This window comes from Pollachius pollachius (assembly GCF_949987615.1).
Source record: "Pollachius pollachius genome assembly, chromosome: 16".
Taxonomy (NCBI): Eukaryota; Metazoa; Chordata; class Actinopteri; order Gadiformes; family Gadidae; genus Pollachius; species Pollachius pollachius.
The window spans coordinates 15,286,713-15,313,204 of NC_136949.1; the positions used below are offsets into that span (position 1 = coordinate 15,286,713).

The following is a 26,492-nucleotide window of genomic DNA, read 5'->3' on the forward strand; positions in this document are numbered from 1 at the left end:
GTACTGTTGCCGTCCTTGTCACTCAGACATCCTAGGAATTTAACAGCTAACAGAGCGTTAGCGCTGCATTGTTGGGAAACGAATAGAAAAATACGTGTGTGTTACGCAATTGGCGCTACGGGCCGTCGTTATTTGTCATTTAATAGTATTCGCAGGGAGGAGATCGATAGCGTTTCGCCACTGGTAAGTCTTTCCCAAAGCCTGACTGATGATAAATGTGTGTAGCGTTATTAGGCGAACCTGCGACCTGTTTTATAGGTAACGTTAGCCGGCTAGCTTGTCAGGCTGGCTAACCGAAATGGATGCCATCCGGTTACCATCAGGCCGCAGTGGCACTATTTTAACCAAATCGCTAACTAACTTAACGAGAATCATAGGGTATTGTGGTGTTATTCTAGTGGGAATATTACAAAGCAGCCCATCATATAGCAATGCAACTTTAGCACACTATCAGTTCCCCCTGTTAGCATCCACAGCTAATCCATAGCAAGTGGATCCACGGGAGTTGCACCTGATGCTGGGTTATTTGAGCTGAATTGTCGTTTTAGACATGGGTGGCTTCGTACACATATGCTGATATTTCCCATGCTGTTATGTAAAACCTGCCGCCCAACATGGTTGAAGCATACTTGTGTTGTTGTGTAACGCATGCCTCACATAGCTAAATCCAGTTCTGCAACTAGCATTCCATTGTAAGTAGTTCATCATTCTAGAGAGGTCGGTGCATTTGTCCTTGTTGTGTTGTAAAGTTGCCTGTCGTCTTTATGTCGGTGAACATGAACGAGTAGACCTTTTGAGTTCATAGTCACACTTTGTGTCATGTCAACAGTGCTGTTGAAGCATGTGCACGTGAAGAAGATACTGGAGTCGTGATCAACTGAAACCTGGTGCCCACGCTGCAGAGCAGTGCTGCCTTCTTCTTCATCCCTTTGACCGTCATCACACATGTTCTTACATGAAGAGAAGCGAGAAACCCGAAGGATACAGACAGATGAGACCCAAGACGTTCCCTGTCAGCAGCAACAGCGGCAACAGCCAACTAATGCTGCAGGAAATCCGTGAGAGTCTCCGAAACCTTCCCAGGCCCTCGGACCTGGCCAAGGTGGAGATGGGCAGCTCTGGGAAAATGCTCCCTGAAGACCCAAGACAACCTGGTCGGTCCGCCAGAAACCCATACCACAAAGCATTGCAGGAGATCCGAAAGTCCCTCATGCCTTTCGCCAATGAGCCATTTAATCCGGGTGGGACGAGCGAAGTGAACAATCAAATGCTTATGTGGCTTATGTCAGCTGGGTTTGAAGAGGTGAGAATGAGACTATTCGTGTTGGTTATTAAATACACTTATTTTCTGGCATTCTGACAGACTTGGGCATTGAAGAGGGGGGTACGTTTCTAGACTGGGAGTGTATTCAGTAAATATTGACTTCTTGGCCTACTGGTTGAGTTATTGTTATGTTTGACAAAATACTTGCAGACTGTTTCCTTCTAATTGTTTAGCTCGTCTACAGTTTGCAGGCAAGCTGGTATGACCACATGGTTGCACTCGCCATCACCAGGAAACTGAATTTAACCATGAACAAAAATATAAAATTTTCAGGAAATAGGGATCCGTGCTCTGAAGCATACCAACAGCCGCAGTATCGAGGCCGCGCTGGAGTACATCAGTAAGATGAGCTACCCGGACCCAGCCAGGGAGCAAATGGCCGTGACTGCCAACCGCCCCATCAACGCTGGCATCAAAGCTCCAGGTGGGTCTCAGTAGAGTGTGTCCCAGAGATGGTGGCACCCACTGCACTCCTGATCATCCTGTAAGGAGGGTACCCCCCAACAGTGATTCTTCCTTGATAATTAAGTGGTTTTTTTTTGCCCTCTATGGGGCTTCGGGTCCGGGGGGTGTCATAAACATATTGCCTGCTAAGCCCTTTTGAGACTATACAAAGGAAGTTGAGGAAAGTTATTTTGAGATGTCAAGTCCTTGTTTCTGGTTGTGGCCGGCAGGTGCCTCTCACATCCAGCAGCCCGTGGTCCGCCGGTCCAGCTGGAAGGGCTCTAAGGAGTCTCTGACCCAGAGACACAGCCCCATGGGGCTGGAGGGTATGGTGTACCGCTCCGACAGCCCCGGCCCCCAGGGGGAGCTGTCGGCACGGGGACCGCCCCCCGCCTTCCCCCAGAGTCACCACGGCAACGGCCAGAGGGGCAACCCGCACCTGCAGCCTCAGGTGCGCAGCGTCACCCCGCCGCCCAACTGGGACAGCAACCCGTCGACCAAGCGCTACTCCGGCAACATGGAGTACCTTCCCCGCGTCTCCCCGGTGCCCCAGGGGGCGTGGCCCCAGGACGGCTACTCCGGCGCCGCGCCGCAGAGCCAGCGCGGCATCAGCCCCGGGCCCCTCGGCCGGCAGCCCATCATCATGCAGAGCTCAGCGGGCAGCAAGTTCACCTTCCCCCCCGGCTGGTCCCCGTCCCCGCAGGCGGACTACACCGCCGGGGGCAGCCGCCAGCCGCCTCCCCCGTATACCGGCCCACAGGGCAGCCGCCACAGCCCCACCGACCAGGGGCAGGGCGGGGGGCCGGCCTCCTCCCCCTCCTACATGAACGGGGGCAACCTCCCCCCGCCCATGCTGGTCCCCAACCGCAACAGCCACAACCTGGACACGTACAATCCCCAGTCCTGGTCCCAGGCCCCGCCGCAGTCCTCCCCCAACGGCAACCACCAGGACCTGTCGCCCTCCTGGCAGCAGAACGTGCCCACCCGCTCCAACTCCTTCAACAGCCACCAGCTGGGCAGCAGAGCGGCGGGCTCCCAGCCGTCTGCCACCACGGTCACCGCCATCACCCAGGCCCCCATCCTGCAGCCCGTCAAGAGCATGCGCGTCCAGAAGCCCGAGTTGCACACCGCCGTGGCGCCCACACACCCGCCCTGGATGCAGCAGCAGCCGCCGCAACAGCAGCAACAACAACAACAACAACAACAACAGCAGCAGCAGCAGCAGCAGCAGCAGCAGCAGCAACAACAACAACAGCAGCAACAGCTCCATCAGCAGCAGCAGCAACAACAACAACAGCAGCAACAACAACAACAACAGCAGCAACAGCTCCAGCAACAACAACAACAACAACAACAACAACAACAACAACAACAACAACAACAGCAGCAGCTGCAGCAGCCATCCCCCCTTCTTCATCCTACAAATGGCTACCCAGATCCGCCAGCCCCCGGAGCTCAGAACCCGGTGGTAGCGGAGGTCCCCAGCTACCAGGGCCCCCCTCCCCCTTACCCAAAGCACCTGCTCCAGCAGCCGCCCCCCGGCCCGAGCCCCCCGTCGTTCGAGGCCGGCGGTGCCTCGAGGCTCGGGGCCGGGAGGGAGGAGTCGCCCGAGGCCGAGCAGGAGGGAGCGGGAGACGGTGGCGGCGACAGGGCCCCCGAGGGCCCAGGCGGCTGCAGCAGCAAAGGCAGCTCCTCCGGGGCGGAGAGTAAGGAGCGCAAGCAGATCACCACGTCCCCCGTGCCGGTGCGCCGCAACAGCAAGAAGGACGAGGAGCCCCGCGGCGACTCGGCCAGGGTGCCGCTGTACTCGCCGCAGGCCTTCAAGTTCTTCATGGAGCAGCACGTGGAGAACGTCCTCAAGAACCACCAGCAGCGCATCCGCCGCCGGAAGCAGCTGGAGAGCGAGATGCAGCGGGTGAGAGGGGCAGATATGGTGGTGTAGAACATGTGTGTTTACCACACAGGGGGGAAGAGTCTTCCTTATTCTTCCGCTTCAAATGATGCCTAACCTCTGACCTGTGTTTCTTCTTCCAAAGCTTTTGTCTTTCTTCCTCCTACTGTTCCCAAGGGATTCTCTTGTCTGTTCTTTTCTTACTAGAGGTGTTTGTTTCATCTTGGTTTCAATCTTTCCTGTTTTTCTTCTCGTTCGTAGCTGCTCTTTCTCGTCCTTTTCTCAAGCTTGCTGTCACTAACAGCTGATGTGAGAAGGTAAAAGTGTCTTTTGTATTTTGTTGTCATTTGATACGCACACTAGTAACCCGTAATTTGCACTTAAGTTTGGTTCCCATCCTCTCGGATGGCTGCATGATGTCTGTTCCTTGGTGCATGATGATGAGCATTCCTGCATCCACACCTTTGCTTTTACAAATACTATAAATAACACCTTGCTGTTATTTTGGATTCAACTTTAAAGTGCCAGTATTGATACAGAAAAATGCAGTTTAGAAGTGTTGGGAGAACAGTGTGTATTGAAGATACTTGGCAATGGTTCGTTTTTATTGTTTTTGAGATACCAGTTGGCAAAAACTTGGTTTGTGTCTGTTTCACACGGAGGCAGTAGTGGATGAGTCATCGATAAGTGAAATAAGTAGAACCTATTTAAATAGAAAAATACCAAACATGTTTTGTTGCTGATAACGGATCATAAACCATTAACAATGATATGTTATAGACATGATTTCAATAGTAGGGCTGGGCGATATTTCGATTTAATTGATTCATTTGCATTTTTACTCTCCTAAAAAGAGTGTAATGGCTGGCCACAAAAACAAGATTTATTAAAAATTCTAGACCCAGCAGATTAGTTAACCTTAAAGGGCAAGTGAACCCGCTGGTTCAGCTTGGTTTCCTATTCAAAAAATGTTGTGTGGAGAGTTCTGGGAAGGAAAGGGCGTGTTACGACCCACGGCAACTTTGTGGTGGTACTTTTTTAATAGCGTTGTGTAAATAGCTTCACAATGAGCGGCGTTGTGTATGAAACCGCACCGTGGCCTTATACTGAGAAGCTTAACCATCCCTCAGAGGCGGTCATCAAAATAAACCACTACTCAGACTGAGCTCCACACATCAACCGTAGCCTCATACTGTAGTTGCCCAGGAAGCCTAACTTTCTCGGACGCAATCAAAATCAGTGGCTTTCCAGAACGAGCTCCGCACATCCGCACATCCAACCCGCACCGTAGTGCCCAAGAAGCCGCCCTACACTGCATCCATGTCTGTCCCCGTGTCCGCTGACTGCCCCCCGGACCCAGGCCCTAACCCTTCTCCTCCGTCCAGGTGGGCCTGTCCCAGGACGCCCAGGAGCAGATGCGCATGATGCTGAGCCAGAAGGAGTCCAACTACATCCGCCTGAAGCGCGCCAAGATGGACAAGTCCATGTTCAAGCGCATCAAGACCCTGGGCGTCGGCGCCTTCGGCGAGGTGTGCCTGGCGCGCAAGGAGGACGCCGGCACGCTGTACGCCATGAAGACGCTGCGCAAAAAGGACGTGCTGCTGCGCAACCAGGTGGCCCACGTCAAGGCGGAGCGCGACATCCTGGCCGAGGCGGACAACGAGTGGGTGGTGCGCCTCTACTACTCCTTCCAGGACCGGGACAACCTGTACTTTGTCATGGACTACATCCCCGGCGGCGACATGATGAGCCTGCTGATCCGCCTGGGCATCTTCAAGGAGGAGCTGGCGCGCTTCTACATCGCCGAGCTCACCTGCGCCGTGGAGAGCGTGCACAAGATGGGCTTCATCCACCGCGACATCAAGCCCGACAACATCCTGATCGACCGCGACGGCCACATCAAGCTCACCGACTTCGGCCTCTGCACCGGCTTCCGCTGGACGCACGACTCCAAGTACTACCAGAGCGGTGAGCGCTTTGTCTTTTTACCTCGTTTGATTGAAGTTTTTCCAAACCCCAGCAGGCGGGATGGCAAGTATTGCTGGATAGTCAGGCCATTATTTCGTCATTTGTTTTCCTGCACCTTTATTAGTATCCCGGTCTCATGAACTGTAGCAATAGCCAAACCCAAGCCAGTCATTGAACGATGGGTGGAGGTCAAAAAAACAGGAGGACAACCTATCCGATGCGGCCCCCTGGTCTAACTGGATGCCCTGCGATGCTTCCCTCTTTTCTCCTCCAGGCGACCACGTCCGACAGGACAGCATGGACTTCAGCAAGGAATGGGAGGACCCGGCCAACTGCCGCTGCGCGGACCGCCTGAAGCCCCTGGAGCGCCGGAAGGCCCGGCAGCACCAGCGCTGCCTGGCCCACTCGCTGGTGGGCACGCCCAACTACATCGCCCCCGAGGTGCTGCTCCGGATAGGTACGGCCCCGCCACACGCCTCTCAGGCTGCCCACAGGGGGTTTAACCCACGGGGGGTTTAACCCATGGGGGGTTTAAAAGAGGGTCTCTTCATATAGGGAAAGAGTGCATGGGATTCATGCTTTTGTCCTTTTTTGCATTCTTTATAAATACTTGAGATAAATGCCTTTTTTATGTTCCTTATCTGGTTAGTGTAACTCTTAACTGTATTTCATTCTCTGTGTGGACCATTGTTTTGTTTTTTAGGTTACACCCAGCTGTGTGACTGGTGGAGTGTCGGCGTCATACTCTATGAAATGGTGGTGGGGCAACCACCATTCCTGGCCACCACACCTCTCGAAACCCAGCTGAAGGTATGTAGAAATGGCCCTATTGAAAATCCCGATGAGAATTTGGCATGGCACACACGTGCTCACTTCTGAAGAGAAGAGAGCATTTCTCACCCTTCATGGTACATGGATAAAATTGGAATGTGCATTTAAAGGGGACAAATTATGAAAACAACACTTTTCCTGGGATTTGGGTCATTTTGGGTCTCTAGTGCTCCCACACGAATACAAACTTTGAAAAAAGAAAGTATCCCGCCGACAGTTACCAAACGAGCAAGTCAGTTTCGGCGCCCCCTCCTACGAAGGAAGGGGGCAAATTTGAATATTACTTCCCACTTCCCAACCCCCCTCCAATCAGAGCATAGCTAAGATTTTGTGGACCAGCGGACGAGCAGCTCCGGCGGCGGGAGCTCGACGGCAGTCCAGCAGCTCAGCTCCCCGAGTACAATCCCTTTCTCCTCCATGTCGCAGTTCAATATGGACTTCAGAGAGTCAAAGCCAAAGTTCCTTTCCCCCAATTCTTCTCAACCATGGCCGAGATAACCCCCAGGAGTCTTTACTTGTTGTGGAAGTACCAGAGAAGTCAGCAGCAGTCTTTATGATTCATAATATCATCCGAGGCGCACATAGCTTTTGGCCGTGATATTAGATATAATATAATATAAATACCTATATTATATTATATAGATATAGAGCTCCAGGAGTCCGCAAACGGCAACAATCCCTTCATCTCCATGCTGTGGTTCAGTCTGACAGCTCATTGGTCAATGCATTAAAGCTACAGACACCAGAAACAGCGCATTCTGAAGGGACTGAAACAGAGGGGAACAGCGTTAGGCGAGATTTTTTTCCTAAAAGCTACATCCAGCAAACAGCTCATTTACTATGTTTACTTGTTGGGAAAACAACATAATACGTCTCCTTTTAATACGTTTTATTGAACATGCATTGCAAAAAGTAGAAAACAAACGTTTCAATGAAAACGTTGCACACCCTTTGCGGCGAGCCTGATCTGATAATCCGTCTTCCCCGACGGGACCAACACGCGGTCAGTAATACAGCGTTCGTTGGGGTGACTGCTGCACTATGGTGACCCTGTCCCCTCTCCCCAGGTCATCAACTGGCAGAGCGCACTGCACATCCCGGCCCAGGCCCAGCTGAGCGCCGAGGCCTCGGACCTCATCGTCAAGCTGTGCCGCGGCCCCGAGGACCGGCTGGGCAAGAACGGCGCCGACGAGATCAAGGAGCAGGCCTTCTTGGCCTCGGTGGACTTCAGCAGCGGCCTGCGGCAGCAGCAGGCACCCTACGTGCCCACCATCGCCCACTGCACCGACACGTCCAACTTCGACCCGGTGGACCCCGGCAAGCTGTGGAGCGGTGGCAGCAGCGACCACAACGACACGCTGGCCGGCTGGTTCCGCAACGGCAAGCACCCGGAGCACGCCTTCTACGAGTTCACCTTCCGCCGCTTCTTCGACGACAACGGCTGCCCCAAGCCCATCGAGGGCGAGGAGTACGGGGTCGCGGAGGGCTCCGACCCGGAGGGGGAGGAGCCGCCGCCGCCGCAGGGCGAGGGAGGCCAGGAGGGAGGCAGTTCGGGGGGACAGGATCTTGTGTACGTGTAGCACTGTGGCATGGGGGGGGGGGGGCGTGTCTTCTGCAACCCCCCTCGCTGTGTGTGTGTGTGTGTGTGTGTGTGTGTGTGTGGGCTGCTTTTTAGCATTAAAAACATGGCGCATAGGGAAGCTCCTTTTGAACAGACTTTTCCGGAGAACGCACATGAAACCTGGGTGGGGAGCCCAGGGGGTCACCCTGTGTGTTGTCCACAGGGTTGAAGTGAACACAGAAAATACGCTCTTATAGAAACGTGTTGCCCTTTCCCAAGCCTTAATTTATTCAACAAACTGTACCTATTGATTATTTTGTTTTAGATGCTGTTTTAAAGTATGGGTGAATCTAGTTGGGTTTTATTTAGTGGAATCTGCTGTATTTGAAAATTGTCTTTTTTAATTTATTTTTCAAGACTGTTGCAATAGTGGGATTTAGTGCTAGGACTTGTAGAATCTTTTCAGGGATAAGTAACACTTTAATTCTCCATAGCCTTGCCTTTTTGATCTCCTACTGTCTTTGACCAAATACCTTTGGGTGGGGGGAATAATCTCAATGGCATTCTAAATAATGAGTCTTTAGATAGATGACTAGAAACTTGTTTTATTTTTATTTCTAATTTATACCTTAATGTATTTATAAATGATGTTTGTATACAGTTAATGTAAATAGATGTATTGTTTCCTTTGTAGGGCAGGCCCTCTTTAGTGTCTCACTGCACCAGCCTCAGTTTTCTCAGTTTAGGACAAAATACACCATTATTTGATGTTAATATTTCATTCTACTTGATATATTGTGTACCAATAAGATATCTGGGGGCTGTTTTATATTTTTTACATCCATATAGCAACTTTCCACTTACCAGAAGCACTCTTTTTTTTTTTTTTTTTTTACAAATTGTCAGAACAAAACATATCCCGATTGGATTCCTCACTTGCGCATGAACACCGCAACTGTTGGATTAGGAAATGTAGTCCAGAGCTTCAACATTTGGATTAGTGATGCTTTCTTTTCTTTAGCCACTTGCTGAAGACTGCGTGAGATACGTGTTAGCAATATAAAGGCTTGAGAAATGTGTAGATGTATGGGAGTTAGAAGGTTGGTTTGGTGAACTTGCAATTTAGGACTGAGCCCTGATGTACTTCTTACTACTCCGTAAGGCGTCTAGTAAAGTGCTTTGGTACTTAGGAAGGGATATCTGAAAGTAGCTCTGCAATGTTATGGGCCATGGCTTCATGTCATGTACAAGTGGAAATATGTGTACGAGAGATGCACGCTGGGAACTTGGCTGTGGGGAAGAGGGTGATGAATAAATGATGGAAAAAAATAAATGAAGTCTTCTTGATTGATCGAATTTGTAGTTTACCTGGTAAACTATAGGAATAAAAGATGGCGAGTAAATACAGTACTGTATGTCCAAACACCATCACCCAAAAGTTCAGCAACACTTTCACATAAATGATACTGTGCATCATAATGCCCACATTATCACTGCCTTTGTTAGTATGGCCATTGTGCCTTCATGGACATCAAGTTATTTTCCTAGGGCCTATTGTTTATCCAAGCAACAGTATCTAGAAGATCAAACAAAGGAAATTAATGTGATCTCATTAGTGTATATGAATAGTAAAAGCCAAAAATGTACACCACTTTCATGTTGACAAAGAACTTTATTTGTCTAAAATAAACATTAGGTGGGAATTGAGCAGTGGGGGAAGTCTTCACAGCCAGATGGATGGTTCATTATATTGGAAAGCCTTAGTGGGCAGGCTCTGTAAAGGTTAAACAAATAAATGGAGATTGTAACAGACCAATCATATGAAGCTCATCATTTGTAAACTATAAAAATGTATACTTTTGAATTAAAACAATTGAGTTTTTAATGAAGACATTTAATACTACATACAAATTGGGAAATATAACAAATCTGAACATAAGCCATGCATGGATAATAAATAGGGTAGTTCACTTACTAACAGCCTTCTTTCCTGTAATAAGAAAAAAGATGCAATAATTAAGACAAAATCACAGCCAAGAGGGTCTAGTTCTCCAAGGTAAACACAGCTTTGTCTAGTTCCCAGTGCTACTGTGCAATTCTTTAATCTAGAATTGACCATTGGTATATTCGATGGTGAATCCATGTTCTAAATTAAGCAGAGGTTGGGGGAACAAGGGATTTAACACAGACCATCTCAAACTGAATTCTGGAACTCACCGCCATAAGAGATTTTGTAGTATGCGAATGTCATGAGGCCCATTCCCACCCACATCTCCTGGTATGCCTTTGTGTAGTATGGGCCCATCTTGGACCACCAGTTTGCGAACATACGGCCTGCCATCTGTGGGTGATAGCAGCCAACATTATGCCTGGTGATAAGTCTACATATTGTTTACAATCTCCAGGCCGAATGGTCAAATCTATCTCTCGTGGGCAGGGGATCGTGGAACCTAGTCATTGGTTTATGACCTTTCCAGTACTGCAGAGAGCATCCGACTAGACAGTATTTGCAACCGTTTCACTTGTAATCAAAATATTTGTCTAAGAGTTGTGCGTATGAAGTGTATATACAAATCTTTCTCAGCAGCCTTTAATAGAGCTGCAGTGACATGACTGGACTGTAGGTGAGACGATCCCCAACAGTAGATATAGGTTAGGCTGACGGGACGACTACAGGTACTAGGAAAGGCCGGTGCCTAGAGAGTTAAGCTGGGCGGTGACATGGAAAGGTATTTTATAATTTCCCAACTTTGATACAAATCTATGAGAATTAAAGAATAAAGCACACATATTATGACATGCATACAAATCTATCATTCAGCCCCCCGGTAGCCTAGCTTCGGCTAACCTCTACTAGCTAGCAATGCAGGTGCCCTTCTTGCGGAATAGAAAACCACTAGCTTCGTATGTCATTTATTTCTAATATTTGTCTACGTTACAGCTTATGTGCTTTCCAAATAACGTGTCACCAATAAAAACATACATACTTTTTGAGTTGGCTTAACTGCAGGAGGAAGGTCAGTAGAGCTGGTGGGGAAATGCTGCAGCAGACTGGAAGTCAAAGTCGTGTGTCGTAGCATCCGGTGCCTCCGGAAACGCTCTTTTTCTGGGCTGTTATCTTTGCTCGAGGAGGGGTTGTGACGGTTGTCACCATCTTCTGGCCGGGCATGTGAATCGTGTGAAGATTTACTTAATATTATCTACTAGTTATATTTCGTGATGTCAACACCGACCTGTATATCTGGCCTTTATCAGATTTATGTCAAAGTGTAATTGAGTGCCTATGAGTGAGTGTGTGCCATAGTCGTTCATTAGAAGGTTGGAGAAAATTAATTTGAACTTCATTCATTTCCACTGAAAACGTTAATGTGATTAAAGTACAATATATACGCAACAGGCTTTAAGTAGGACTATTGTTTCATCAGTAAAAGACACATTTATATCCTAAGAAAAAAATCTTTTAGAAAAGATCGAACAGAAGAGATGTCGTTTTTCTAATCTCCACAAGAGAACAGCAAAGCACAGTCAACATCTTGAGAAGACTGACCTCGGTTGTGTGCAAGTGCTTAAAGTCTTTTCAGAAGAAGGGAGAAAATGGGAGTCTGAAGCTTAGAGGTTGATAACTCATCACTTAAAAATAATCTTTAGATGGGCTAATTACTTTTAACACATGCAAAGGTCTCTGATTGAGTTGCCCTCGAAACACAACATTCTAAGAAATCTTCAAAATTCTATGACAAAATAGTAGAACAAGGAACACTCTGGTTTTCAATAGGTCTAGATCAAGGCAATTGATTGACATTTTAGTTCTGAGTGGAGAAAACACTGCTAATATAAGTTATTAAAGTTCAAAACAAGAATGGAAATGGATCATTTTATAATGTGTGTGTGCATGTTTGTGTACTGGCGCAAGTGCCTGTAGGCGCCTGTGTTTGTGTACGTGTGTGTGTGTGTGTGTGTGTGTGTGTGTGTGTGTGTGTGTGTGTGTGTGTGTGTGTGTGTGTGTGTGTGTGTTCTGTCTATCTATCAAGGCCCTATCTATCGATCTACCTATAGACAAAACGCATGTCCAGCAGTGCATTGGTTATGGCGGTGTCCTGGTATTCCACGTGTGTGTGCTGAACAACACAGTGGGTGGGGGCTGCGCGGACCATCGCAGCATTCCTCCCTCTGGCGATAAATAACTGTGGGAAGCTTGTCGCACATCCTGGCACACAGGCCTATAACTTCAACACTGTCACTCTAGCAGCTGGGGTGCGTGTGTGTGTGTGTGTGTGTGTGTGTGTGTGTGTGTGTGTGTATGTGTGCCAGTGTGTGCATGTTTGTGTACTGGCGCAATTGCCTGTAAGCGCCTGTGTGTGTGTGTGTGTGTGTGTGTGTGTGTGTGTGTGTGTGTGTGTGTGTAGCCTACATCTACACTGTTGGGTATAAGTGCCTGTGTTTGGTTGGTATTTTGTGCCATGGAGTATCTGATTATATCGACGCGTGTTTGTGGAGTCACTAAATTATTTATTTTTCTTGTCCTCTGGGGGCCTATTTAGTGGGGCGTCATAAATGAAGGGCCTGTTAAGCCCTTTGAGACTGTACCTGTGATTAAGGGCTATATGAAATTGAAGTGACGAATCTTCAACAGGTTTAGGATGGAACTTGACTTCCATGTTGCTGGGACCAACTGCAGACCACTTAAAGTGGCTAAACCGGAGCCATCCAACTCACAATGGAAATGTTGGACCTGCAGAACCTCTTTTACATTCATTCACTCATCTTCAACCGTGGGGTCGCAGGGGAAGCAGCTCTAGCAGGGGACCCCAGACGTCCCTTTCCTGGGCCCCATTGACCAGCTTTGACGGGGGATCCCGAGGCGTTCCCAGGCCAGTGTGGAGATATAATCTCTCCACCTAGTCCTGGGTCTTCCCCGAGGCCTCCTCCACTCTTTGAGTTTCAGTGCATCTGTATGTCAGAAGGATGCATGTTTGTGTGTATGTGTGTGTGTATTTGTGTGTGTGTGTGTGTGTGTGTGTGTGTGTGTGTGTGTGTGTGTGTGTGTATGCGTGTTTGTCTATGTGTCAATTGTATACCATGAATGTACCAAAATGCATTGTTGGATCGATGAATATGCTCTTGAACACTGAGACAATCATTCATTTTCTGTAGAAACACACACAGACAGACACACACATACACACCACATGAAGGACGATACAATCCTGCATAAAGCCAATAACTAATGGATGAAAGACACTGCCTATTCAACCTCACAGCAATAGAAAATCGATAGCATGACGCAGTGGCTTTGGCTCTCCTTGACACTCTCTTGACATTCCTCTGACTGGATTCACCTTGGCGCCATCAATAAAACTTCTAATTATGGCTGTAGACACACATCAATAGCTATTTCATTGAAATCCATTGAAGTTAAGGATTCATTTTTGATCATGGGAGACACTTTGCTTTATAAGCTACTTTGCCTTTTGCCGCCTTTTGATTGAGTTGGCAGAATTGTTCATGTCATATCCACCCCTCTATTATATCTTCAGATGCAATTGGACTGAATACATGAAACCTAACGGCTGTTGTAAAACTGAAAGGGTTGTTTCTCTGAGCCCACCATAATCAAGTGTTGTTAGGTGAAGAGTTTCTCATAAAGTGCATCTCTGAGTTGGTTCAATTCAGGTTAAACAGTGGCAATTGAACACGCCAAAACACAGGCACATACATAAACACACAAACACACACAGACAAACACACACACTTGCACGAACACACACACACAAACATACACACACATACACACACACACACATACACACACATACTACTACACCCACACACAGACACAGTAATAGCAGTAAAGTGTGCCTCCGATAATGCGGGTATATTAAACCGTATCCTCTGACGTGAAAGGCGGCTTTATGTTTCTGCACTCTGCTGTGACACAAAGCCCAGAGGGCTTGAGCAACAGGGCAAGCACCAACAGGAGCTGTAAAGAGGATGGATGGATCTTCCTTTCTTTACTTATTACCGATCATCATCAATTTAGGTAAGAGGGAACGTCAATAAATATTTCAATAAATCCAAATAAAATACAAATAATTGATACTTCATAAAATAATGGTATAGAGTCTCAACAAAACAATGTATGGCTCTTCAAGAAAAGGTTCTGCTGAAGGTTAAATTGTCATTAGCGACAGAGTGTGTTCTCATTGTAGCACCACTGTGGTGTGAACTGAATATTTGGTAAAATTTAAATCTACCCATTCTCTTTAAAGAGACTTTTGATTCTAATCAAAATAAACTTTATTTTTCCCGCTTTTATTTATTGCCAATATTGATTCACAAATTATGAAATTCAAAGATTTCGACTTAGAATCCAGCGCCACATATAGACATTTTTTTATAGAGAGAGAGGTACGGAGAAATAGAGAGAAAGAGACAGAAAGAAAGAGAGAGAGACTTCCCTTTAAGATGACATGCTGCTATGCTTATCGATCGTGTTGTAACACTCTGTAGACCTTTTAATTAATTTCCTTTTTGTGAAATGAATGGTGCAAACAAAGCGAAATTCAAAAATCTAAATGTGACAGCCGATCACTTGGAATGTTCTACTGCATGAACACATATTGTTTCATGTGGAAACAAATGAACAAAAGACAGGAACATATATCATGATAACTAAAATATTTCAATCAGTGCTATGATTCGCCCTGTCTACATTGATATCCACATAAAAAGGAACAACTGTATTAAATGGGCTGTGCTTGCAAATCTTAAACATTTAAATCAAACAACATAAAAAATATTCACACAAAATAAGTAACCAATACAGTAGAAAATAGTGAAGGTTTAAAATGATATTTGCCAAATGTTAGGATATATAAGTGGAGAGGAATGTACCAGCAGGGGGGAAGGGGCAGGCTCCAGACCTTGTTCCATTGTTATTCAACACCTCAGAGAGTTCGGAGTTGACTGGCAAACACTCACACAAGACATCCCTCTGTAGTCAATGACATCAGTCTATTTCTCAGTTCACTTAGATAAGAATTATAAGTATAAGTAAGGTTACTTTTAAGTATAAATTATATAACAATATCAGGTAAATATATTTACAATTGAGCCAAATGTTAAACACTATTGATATTGCCTGGCCTTCCTGTTTTAAACTAATACCTGCATTCCGATGAACCCCTCACGGCTGATGTAAATGGCCTCTTAGAGAAACATCCATTACCCCCTGTGGTTCCTCGTCTGTGGTTTTAGAATATATATTCTGTAGACTTCAAATTAGAGATAAGTTAACTAATCCATACCCCGGTTAAAATCAGACACTGCCAGCTTTAGGATTATGACTGTATAAGCCACAGACAAATAAAGTGGCATTGTTAACTATTACAAGTGCGTATTTTACTCTTTAAATTGATATTGCTTTCACAGGGCTCATTTCTTAAACCCATGTGGTAAGTCATGGTGATTTAAGATCAGGTAAATAAACAAGGTGATGAATGGATTTTAATGAAAGACCTCACTTCATATAACTAATGTATAATATGTAACTTTATGTAACCAATGTTTAATATGTAACCCTTTTGTCTGTAATACTTGAATTACTGTATGGAATGTATTTTGAACATTGTGGGCGTGAACGTCAAGGGCCCGTAGTTTAGAGAATTGTGATTGGTCAAGGACACCTTAGGGAGGCCACACAATTAGGATATAACGCGGCGCTCCGAGACTGACAAGCCAACTTAGGGGATGTTGTTACTCTCTGCGGTGACAATAAAGCCTTGATCATTCAACCCTAGTCCTTCTCGACCTCTTGTAATTTGTATTAGGCCGTGGGTTTTATTCACGACACTCCTTCTCAAGGTTTCCTCCTTTTCCTGCCTCTCACAGAAAAATTATCAAGAGTATGATATTTGACTCGTACAGCTCTCTGGAAACAACAGGGCTGTGCCCATACTCAAAGCTCCAGCTCCTGGGTGTATCACCTCAAATCTTTTCGATTGGACATTGCATTTACTGATGCAATTTGCAACTTCTTTTTAATGATGCTGTACTGCTGTTATTTCTTAAAATAATGTAAGGTTTTTTGTTATTCTTTTTGACTTTGTTGTAATTGCTATGTCTTTGACCTGCAGATGTCAGTTAGCCTCTTGTATGTTCTAAAAATATTTAGCGATGTGTACAAATAAAAGGGACAAATAAATCAAGCGTGAAAAAAAACATAATGTAATCAAAGTCTGGTAGTCAAACTTAAGGTTAAGCGTATTTAACGACAATCCAATTTTAAAATAAAATAATGACCTGTCCACCAGTGATACTGAGCTATTTGCCAATGATTCAAATATTGAGTTCAAAATCCTCAGGAGGGTATTGTGTGATCCTGGGAAGAGCTTTTTGAATGATGGATCCCAGTTTTTACTTTCCTGTTAAACGACGTCTAAATAAATGCAATATCATTTGAACATTTAACGAATGTGCATGGTTCCATAATACAATCTCATTACATTCTATATAAGGTTTGCTGATGAACTTCGGTCTTCTTCAAAAATCCAAATTAATTTGTGGAAATACTAAATACAGGTAAGGGAACTCTATATACTATTAAGGTCACCATTGACACAAAAAGGTTCTGTATCATAACCTTGATATTTGGGTGAGAAGTAGACGCTATTCTCTTAACCCTGTTTTTTGTCCTCGCTCACACACACACACACACACACACACACACATGCACACACACACACACACACACACACACACACACACACACACACATGCACACACACACACACACACACACACTCACACACACACACACACACACACACACACACACACACACACATGCTCTCTTTGATGTTTTCATCTCTTTTTTAAACACAGTATATGGCTTTCAAAAGAAGGCTTAGCTGAAAGTACTTTGCCCTTCCACTCGAATCAGAGGATTGGGATTCTCAATGCTGACGGTCGATTGAGAGGCACTGAATGATCAGAGCACAGTTTCACTTTGTCTCTTTCTGTTGGCCGTTCAAATTCTTCATCTTTTCCTTATTTCTTCATTTTTTCCTTTTTTTTCTTCTTTTTTTTAACAGAATTGGTTATTTCAGAAACTATGAAGAAAGTGAAGTGAGATAGATTGCGTCTAACAAAAAATAGTGGAAATTGGAGGAAGAGAGTAGAGACTTGAATCCACAATAAATCCTAGCAGATATATACCCAAAAACCTGGAAATATATGTATACACAAACACAGGTTCAACCATAGACAGAAGCTTACCCCTACAGTATATATAGTTTTCTCATTTATGTTAATAGCTTTTCTATAGTTTAGTTCAAACACTAAATACCATGGATGGAAACAGAAAGGCAAATCTGATCATTTCAAAACTTAATCGGTCCCAGCATGGCCACAACCCAATGAAACACAAATGATGTCAGCCAATTTATACTACAGGTGGTAATTCTGCAACTCAAGTGATCCTGTGCTGCCTGGAGTCAGGGTCAAGGGTGTCTCAGGCCGGATCAGAGGGAGGGAGGGAGAGGAGAGGAGAGGAGAGGAGAGGAGAGGAGAGGAGAGGAGAGGAGAGGAGAGGAGAGGAGAGCGGGAGAGGAGAGGAGAGCGGGAGAGGAGAGGAGAGGAGAGGAGAAGAGAGCGGGAGAGGAGGTTCTTTGGGGTTGTTTGGTTTCAAATTCTCAAAAACTCTTCTGGAGGTGCGAACAATTGAACCAATCAAGTTCTCCAAATCTTATCACAGAATTCAAGAAACTCTTTGACTTTGGGATTGTCATGATCCGCCCCTGGCTTTCCGTCCTACTGCCAGCTCTGTACCGTCATAATCCGCTCCTGGCTTTCCGTCCCATTGCCAGCCCTGCCAGTACTTTTCCTGATCACCTGCCTGCCCCTCCCACCTCATCAGTGCAACCACCTTCAGCTGTGTTCCCTCACCTTATTTAAACCCACTCCTTCCACTCAGTCTCTGCCAGATTGTCCTTAGCAGCATGCAAAGCTCTCTAGTACTAACTCCCGGATTGCTTCCTTGGCTTCGACCCTGCTTGTCCCTGACCTGTCCTTGTCGTTACTGCCCTGGTAACCTGAACAGACTTCTGTCACTGACCCCTCTGCCTGCTCACCCCTTGTCTGTTTTCAGTCTGCTTGGATTCCCTGTTTGGACAATAAAACTGTTGAACTGTTCCAACGCTGGTCTTGGTCTGTGCTGTTCTTATCCAAAATCTCGGATGGAGGGCATGTTAAATCAGCTGGTTGCTGCTTCTACGGCCGCCTCAGCAGAGAATCAGCAGGGCCTGGCACAAGTGCGGCATGAATTGGCGAGCATCCACGCCCGCACTCAGTCTCTGGGGCAACCACCTGCTTCGCTGGGGCCAGTTCTTCATCACCGGCTTCGGCAAGCGCTGCTGCTCCGCCACCTGTCTCAGCAGGAGTCGTGATTCTCTCCCTTCGCTCCGTGAGCCTAGTGTGGGAGCACCTGAGCGTTATGACGGAGATCCTGTCACCTGTAACGCCTTTCTCTGCAACTGCTCCATCATCTTCTCCCTGGAGCCGCTCACCTTTCCCTCAGAGGAAGCCAGGGTGGCTTATACTATTAACCATCTCACTGGGCGGGCGCGTCTGTGGGGCACAGCTGAGTGGCAGAGGGGGACCCATGCCTGCCACTCTTTCCAGTCCTTTGCCAACGAGCTCAGGAGGGTCTTTGGTACTGGACCTCTGGGGGCCGAAGCTGGGCGAGAGCTGTTGGATCTGGTCCAGGGGAGCCGCTCAGTCAAGGACTATGCCATAGACTGCCGCACCTAGGCCCCCATGTGTGACTTAAACCCGGCTGCTCTCCATGAAGTCTTTATGCGGGGGCTGGCTCGGTACATTAAGGATGAACTCGTAGCTTATGAGCTGCCATCAGAGACGTGCAGTGAGGTCCGTGGCTGGTGAGGCACTGACTTTTTCAGTGTCAGATTTAAAAATATATGAACCCAATTGTTATATCGTACCGGCCTTGAATCATTATCTTCCATGTTTGCAGTCAGAAATGTTTTTTTTTAAATAAACAAACTGATGTAGTGCACTTGACTGCTTAAAAGAAGTTAACGGAAGCATCCTGTAAACACTGTGGATCAGTAGACAAAATTAGTCTTGCTGCAAGACTAAATATGTTATACACATACATCAAATACATTAACTAGTTTAAGTAAAGTGCAATCATACAATAAAAGTGTCTACAAACATTTCATTGGTGAAAACTGTAAAAAAGCAAACTGGGTTGAGCGCATGCTCTCTACCCAGTTTGTGAGGGATCGCGCAATTCTCGGTGAGGCAGCACTGCTCGCTGCCTCTGCCGGCCTCAGCTCGCTTATTTCCCCTCAGGAAAAAGGCAAATTCAGCGATTTTGATAATAAAAATTATTTAAATTATTGGAATCGTACATTAATTACATTTAGACCACAGATCAGTAGACAAATACCAATATATAATATTTTTTTAAGTTTTTAATTTTATCATAATTAGTTTTTTCTTTTCATGATGACAGGTGAGGCTCTGCCTCACCTGCCTCCCCTGACTGCACGTCACTGGCTGCCATCTACACTGGAGGGTCTAATTGAGCTTGCCACCCGTCTTGACCTGCGCATCCAGGCTCGCAGGAGGGAGAGACGCTTAGAGTTCCATTCACGTTCTGCCCGGCCACACAGTCCCCCTCAATCCAGGTCTCCAGTAACTCCTGCCTCCTCCTCGTTTGCCTCAACCGCTCCTGTAAGTGTGGAGGATCCTGTGCCTATGCATCTGGGTCGGCCCGCCTCTCACCTAAAGAGAGGGAGAGAAGGCAGAGACAACCTTTGTATGTACTGCGGCCAGACAGGACACTTTGTCAGCCGGTGTCCAGTAAAAGCCAGAGCTCACCAGTGAACGGAGGCATACTGGTGAGCTCCATCGTTGGTCCTGCCTCCCCTAAAAGACCCAGCCACTCCGGTGACTTCCTGCTGCCTTCTGGCTCCCACTCCATCGCCATCCTCGTCGATTCAGGGGCCGACGAGAGCATTATGGACCAGGCCCACGCTCTCCGGCTTGGACTCCACCCAGAGAAACTATCATTGCCAATCTCTGCCAGAGCCCTGGATGGACATGTGCTGGGGAGGGTTACGTCACACACCACCCCTGTGCGCACGCTCCTGCCGGGGGGCCACAGTGAGACCATCCAGTTCCTGCTCCTGTCTACACCGAGCCAGCCTGTCATCCTGGGGTACCCCTGGCTTCGCAGGCACAACCCCAACATCGATTGGACTACCTGTTCCGTCCGGGAGTGGGGAGAAACCTGCCAGCGGACCTGCCTCATGACAACCTTTGCTGTTGCCTGCTTCTCCTGTTCCTGCTCCAGCCTCAGATATCACCGGAGTTCCAGCAGTTTATCATGACCTGAAAGAGGTGTTTCAGGTCATCAACAAAGCTAAGGCTACCTCCCTGCCACCTCACCGCCCCTATGACTATGCCATAGACCTACTCCCGGGCACTTCGTCTCCCAAGGGACGCTTGTACTCTCTCTCTGCCCCTGAGAGAGAGGCCATGGAGGAGTTCATACAAGGCTCCTTAGCAGCAGGGATCATCCGTCCCTCCTCTTCAACTGTTGGTGCATGTGAAGGACAAGTCTCTGCGGCCCTGTATAGACTATCGTGGACTTAATGACATTACGGTTAAGAACCGGTTAAGAACCCCTTCCACTCCTCTCGACAGCCTTTGAGCTGCTCCAGGGGGCAACAATGTTCTCCAAGCTCGACTTGAGGAAAGCTTATCATCTGGTCCACATCCGGGAGGGAGATAAGTGAAAGACGGCCTTCAACACACCAACAGGACATTATGAATATCTGGTGATGCCCTTTGGTTTGACCAACTCCCCGGCTGTCTTCCAAACTTTGATCAATGACCATACTCCGGTATATGCTATACAAGTTTGTCTTCGTTTACCTGGATGATATCCTGATTTTTTTCTCATAACCAGGAGGAGCATGTTACTCACGTCAGCCCACTGACATTGTCTCTGACCGGGGGCCCCAGTTCACATTTATGTTCTGGAAGGAGTTTTGCAGCCTAGTTGGGGCCTTCGTCAGTCTGTCTTCTGGGTTCCACCGCGAATGGGCAGACTAAGAGAATGAACCAGGACCTGGAGACCACTCTTCGCTGCTTGATCAACCACAACCCTGCTTCCTGGTCTGAACAACTGATCTGGGTAGAATATGCCCACAACACCCTCACCTGCTCTTCCACTGGACTTTCACCCTTCCAGTGCGCCTATGGGTATCAGCCCCCATTATTTGCCAACCAAGAGAGGGAGGCTGTTTGTCCATCGGCACAAGCCTTCGTTCACCGTTGCCGGTGTACCTAGGACCGGGTACGTACTACTAGAGGTACTGTCATGATCCACCCCTAGCTTTCCGTCCTACTGCCAGCTCTGTACCGTCATAATCCTCTCCTGGCTTTCCATCCTATTGCCAGCCCTGCCAGTACTTTCCTGATCACCTGCCTGCCACTCCCACTTCATCAGTGCAACCACCTTCACCTGTGTTCCCTCACCTTATTTAAACCCACTCCTTCCTGTCAGTCTCTGCCAGATTGTCCTTAGCAGCATGCAAAGCTCTCTAGTACTAACTCCTGGATTGCTTCCTTGGCTTCGACCCTGCTTGTCCCCTCGTCATTCCTGCCCTGGTAACCTGAACAGCCTTCGCCCCTTGTCTGTCTCCAGTCAGCTTGGATTCTCTGTTTGGACAATAAAACTGTTGAACTGTTCCAACGCTGGTCTCGGTCTGTGCTGTTCTTGGGTCCAACCTTACGCCCCATTACAGGGATTCCCTTATCTTAAGATCCCTGTCCAGGTTACAACAATGTGGTGGATTTTGACTCTTAAACCTTCTAAAATCAATGATTTAAATGGTTTAAAAAGCGATACCAAGCTCACATGATCCACATAAGCCCGGTTGTTTTTCTGAAATACGGGCAGCAGTATTGAATCTGATTTGAATATTTTGCATGTGAGTACAGTCCCCCGACCCCCCTACCACCTGGAGAATGAGAGAGTAGTCCCTGAAGGGAGTACATACCTCGAGGACTCCAGGTGCTATTGGTGGAGTTTTCTTTATTTTTTGTCACCATCCATCTTTTGATGCCTCTTAAAGCTAGAGTAGGCATATTCTTTTAGAGGGCATTTTTTGTTGTATTTTCTTGACATTCTAGTGGCAGTCTGTCGCAGACCAGTGGGTGGATCCACCACCTACTGGACCCACGGACGTGGTTCTTCTTCGCTTCACGGCCTGTGGCAGGGTTGCGTTTCAGTCCTGCACTGAAGCACCTTGAACATCCTGGTAGTTTGGCCATCACCATTATTCTTCGGGTTACATCATATGTGTGCATATTTAATCAGGATCTTTGAGGTGCCAGGTGATAGACTCCACTAGGCTATCAGTGATTTGCTAAGAGGCAATTTCCTTTCCCCCTTCTCTATTGGCAGGAGTGTGATCCGCACATGGTTCCTTTGATCTTGATCTTCCAGCGATTAGTTGCAACCGCGTCTTTCCCAATACCGAGGTGTTGGGGGAAACTTGTCCTATCTGCCTTGGTGTGATTTTCTTTCTCCCAAGTCCCATGACAATTTCCATACCTCTATTCAGATCCTAATGAAGGCCTGTGACCGAATGTACACACCATCAATCGTGTCGTTCAAGGACAACATGGCCACTAACTCTAAGCTAGCTGGTTGTTTGTCAATGGCTTTACTAAAATGCTTGCTTCTGACAGGGCGCCACTCTCTGACTCTGGGTGTTTGCACCAGCAGAACCGCTTATCATTTTTTGTCGCATGACAATTCAGCCACGTTTATGACTGAATAACTTATGTAATTTCAAGAATGAAAGATTGAAAGATTGGTCCAAGAATGAAAGATTGGTGGAGAGAGTGTCAGAATTCTCAGACCACTGGGCTTACACTTCTCAGGCCCTTTCCCAGGAATTCAATTACTCACAAAGCCAACCCTACACAAACATTTTTTCTTTTACTAAACCCATTCATGGAAAAAAGGAAAAACAACGCGGAAACAAGCACAATTTTGCGTTGGTGGGCCTTGAACAACAACAACAGGGACGTTTTCTCATGTGCACACTAGTTGCCATTCACAGACAGAGTGTGCATTGGAGTTTTGGTGAAGAAAACATAAAAAAAATGCTAAACAAAAAACTGTTTTTCATTTCCTTCCACGCTGAGAAATAAACAAAATAAACCAATAGATAGGACATTAACATTCTTCAATTTTGCTGAGGAACGCTTTTGTATAATTAAGTGCTCAAAAACCTATGAGAGAAAACATGGCGTTCCTTCAGGTCCCAGTCATCAAAAATGACAGAAAACACAGTCGATTTAGACCCTGATTGAATGCAAATATACAAATGGAAAATTAAATATGATGGCAAGGAAGACATTGTTATAATGTAAATGCTAAATCTTGTCTGATGTGAAGATTACTTTTGATTGATATAAATGCCAGGGTAATTCAATTCCATTACTCTGTCCCAGGGATTTAGATAATGAACGTGCAATGTATCATGTACATTGTTGTCCAGCTGTGTCACTCATGTTAGTTACCCTATGGGGTAAACAGGGACGGACAGATGGTGAATAAAATATGTGGGCAGTGAGTGCTTTATCATTATGACTGGTAGTCCTCCGTGAGTCCACCTTGAATTCTCTCCTGGGAGGTTTGTACCTGAATTAGACGGTGTTCTGTGTTTTGGTGCATTGTCCTTTCCTTCATCTCTTCCCCTTCTCTGACCTTCTATTGTGAGTTGCCTGGAGACTGCTAGAAAGAAGCCTTGTCCAACCAACCCATCTGTGGTTTGCTCCTGCCATTCACCAATCCTACCATCCATCCCTCCATCGTCCATTCACTGTCCATTATCATCCATCCATCATCCATCTATCTAGCATCATTCCATCTTTAATCCATTGTCCATTCATCCATTCATCCTTGCATCATCTGTCCATCCTCATAGCCATTCGTCATCTAACACTTCCTCTGATCCATTATTGTTTCTCCCCTTCAACGTGCAACTCACCCACCCCATGCATCCCTATCCATGTGTCATTCGTTCATCAATGTCCATCCAACCCCCCAGCATCCCTTTCATCCATGAAACCATCCACCTGTCACTCATCCACATCTCTCTCTCTCTCGCTCTTTCTCTCTCTCGCTCTCTCTCGCTCTCTCTCTCTCCGTTTTTCACGACATCCAGTCATCCTTACTTTTGTGCCACACTGTGTCTCTGTAATAGGAGTGCATGCACATATATACTAAGACACACACACACACACACACACACACACACACACACACACACACACACACACACACACACACACACACACACACACACACACACTCTCTCTCTCTCTCTATCAAACACACACAAAGTCACTCCTTTGTTGAGCATGTCATTGTTAATGGTTCCACACAGGCTGTCCACCTTGTGCTGGCCCTTTAGTTCCCCGGACACAAGGCATCTTGGCCTCAGAACCAATGTTCAAGTGAGACCCTCTTGCCACTCACACACACACACACACACACAGGTAGGTACAAATACATGCATGCGCACACACTCACACATGAACGAAAAGCAAACAATTAATAGTGAGGTGCTATACAATTTTGACACAAAAAATAGAAAATAAGTACTATTTTCTAAAATACTGAGTTAAACAGTAATTAAATGTTAAATTCAAAGTAGGAATTTGTAAAAGTAATTCTTCTTATTTGTCAAATTAACAGGTTACTGAAATTTAAACACAGGAAAATATAAAAATAAAAACATGTTATATGAAAAGCAATACAATACATTTTAAATTAAAACATACAAATAATGTTTTTCTTTTAATGTCATTTTTTGTCAGGTATTCTTTTAATACAGAATTTAAAAAGATGACCTTTTATCTTATTTCATGTTATGCTTTACAAAACATTATTTGTAAGCATGTATGGGGCCCCTTACTTTACTATTTATTTTCACTGTACCAAATCAAATTTGCTTGGCAAGTGCAGATGTTTGCATTGAACATGGAGTATGTTGTTTAGATTGTGAACAGATGCATGACCCATTTACAGCATGGTCCATAAATATTACAACATTGACAAAAGGTTATTTGGCCAGCGGGAAATATCATCATTATGATTTTCTAATGTGTGTATAGTTAAGTTTCCATTTTAATTTGACGATATTTACAAATAAGGTGAATGGTAGGTCTTCCAAATGGATAATCTGTTCCATAGCTGTTTTTAAAGTACCTTAAGAACATTTGAAAGAGAACATATTTTTTTGAAATACTTTCTGAAAATACATTCTGAAAACAGCTGAGCTCTGTCTCTTCAAATATATGGGCTGTTTCTGTTGTTTTAATTTTTATGTCTCATTTTATTCTCAAAACTTGTGTCTCATATGAGGATATTGAGTTTATTGAGGAAGCCGATTTACTCTTAGAGTTAGGGCACCGTCAATTCATCCTCAAACTTTTCCAACATCTGCCATCAAGACCCTAAAATAGACGTGGGTGGATACCTTTATGATTTCTGGGATAAGTTCCCAGAATAATTGATGTCATTGGAGAGAGGAAAACGACCAAGTCCATGAATTAGAAGGGTGATGGTCTGGATGGTGGTTTGTGAGATAATGCGAACATGTTCTTGAAGGCTAGAAAGGAAGACAAAGTTGCAGACAACATTGTTAGTTTGAATGCTATTGTTACTGTTTTATTGTCCTTGAATTTCCTCATTGAAACGCCTGTACCTCAATTTGAAGAGCTTGTTTGAAGATATTGGTACATGTGTTTTATTTATTAGAATAAGGAAATGCAGTAATCCTTAAGGGGTGTTCAAAAGGTGAACATATATACATGACAAATATCACCTTAAGACACTTTTAGGAGGAAACTATTTTTCCATCTTTCCTACCCTCTCACTATTGTTTTTTATTTGCCTCACTTTCTCTCATCCTTCCTCCTTCAGTTCCAAAATGATGGTCACTAATCCCTCAGATGCTCTCTGTTCTAATATTCTTAATGCATCATCTGTGTCCACTGGGTTACATTTTTCACATTACTGGTAAAAGTCAAAGATCAAGTCAAAGATGTTCTATCTGCCTGTAATGTGAACTGTTTCTATTTTTCACTGGACAATTATCCTAACAGTTACATTTATTGGGATTCATTGTACAAGAAGCAACGATTGGAAGTAAATCTCACTGGAAAATAATCAGTTTAATAGCAGCATGTTTTTTTTTAGCAGAAAGAGCAGTTGGATTTACTGGTTGAAGACTTTAAGACATAAACGGTACAATGTACTGGTTATTCTGTAAAGTTGTTGACAATTTGACTGTATTTTCTACGGAAGTCTTCCCGTAATCAGATTTTTCTGTGAAGAAAACAGAATTTATTTTACAGTT

At 45.7% G+C, this 26,492-nt stretch overlaps 1 protein-coding gene and 1 long non-coding RNA gene across 3 annotated transcripts; one reads left to right on the plus strand and one right to left on the minus strand.

The window, feature by feature from the left end:
* Window positions 1-45: 45 nt before the first annotated feature.
* lats1 (large tumor suppressor kinase 1) lies at window positions 46-9,318 on the plus strand. 2 transcript variants are annotated; one of them, XM_079753867.1, is made up of 8 exons: window positions 46-183; window positions 830-1,303; window positions 1,598-1,748; window positions 1,999-3,683; window positions 5,045-5,627; window positions 5,902-6,084; window positions 6,331-6,437; window positions 7,526-9,318. In XM_079753867.1, the coding sequence occupies exons 2-8, from the start codon at window positions 956-958 to the stop codon at window positions 8,036-8,038; spliced, it is 3,570 nt and encodes a 1,189-aa protein (XP_079609993.1). In that variant the 5' UTR covers window positions 46-183; window positions 830-955; the 3' UTR covers window positions 8,039-9,318. The 2 variants fall into 2 exon arrangements, with proteins under 2 accessions (XP_079609993.1, XP_079609994.1); XM_079753868.1 differs by lacking the exon at window positions 46-183 and having other exon boundaries at window positions 749-1,303.
* Window positions 9,319-9,994: 676 nt separating this feature from the next.
* LOC307087671 lies at window positions 9,995-11,106 on the minus strand. The gene is made up of 3 exons (XR_013812506.1): window positions 11,007-11,106; window positions 10,237-10,360; window positions 9,995-10,009 (listed from the first exon to the last, which is right to left on the minus strand). It is a non-coding gene; the product is annotated as an uncharacterized lncRNA (long non-coding RNA).
* Window positions 11,107-26,492: the final 15,386 nt, after the last annotated feature.

Coding starts and splice junctions, on each gene's coding strand:
- lats1 (XM_079753867.1), top strand. CDS start 956: ATGAAGAGAAGCGAGAAACCCGAAGGATACAGACAGATGAGACCCAAG. Junction 3,684..5,044: donor TGGAGAGCGAGATGCAGCGG/GTGAGAGGGGCA, acceptor TCCTCCGTCCAG/GTGGGCCTGTCCCAGGACGC. Junction 6,085..6,330: donor CGAGGTGCTGCTCCGGATAG/GTACGGCCCCGC, acceptor TTTGTTTTTTAG/GTTACACCCAGCTGTGTGAC.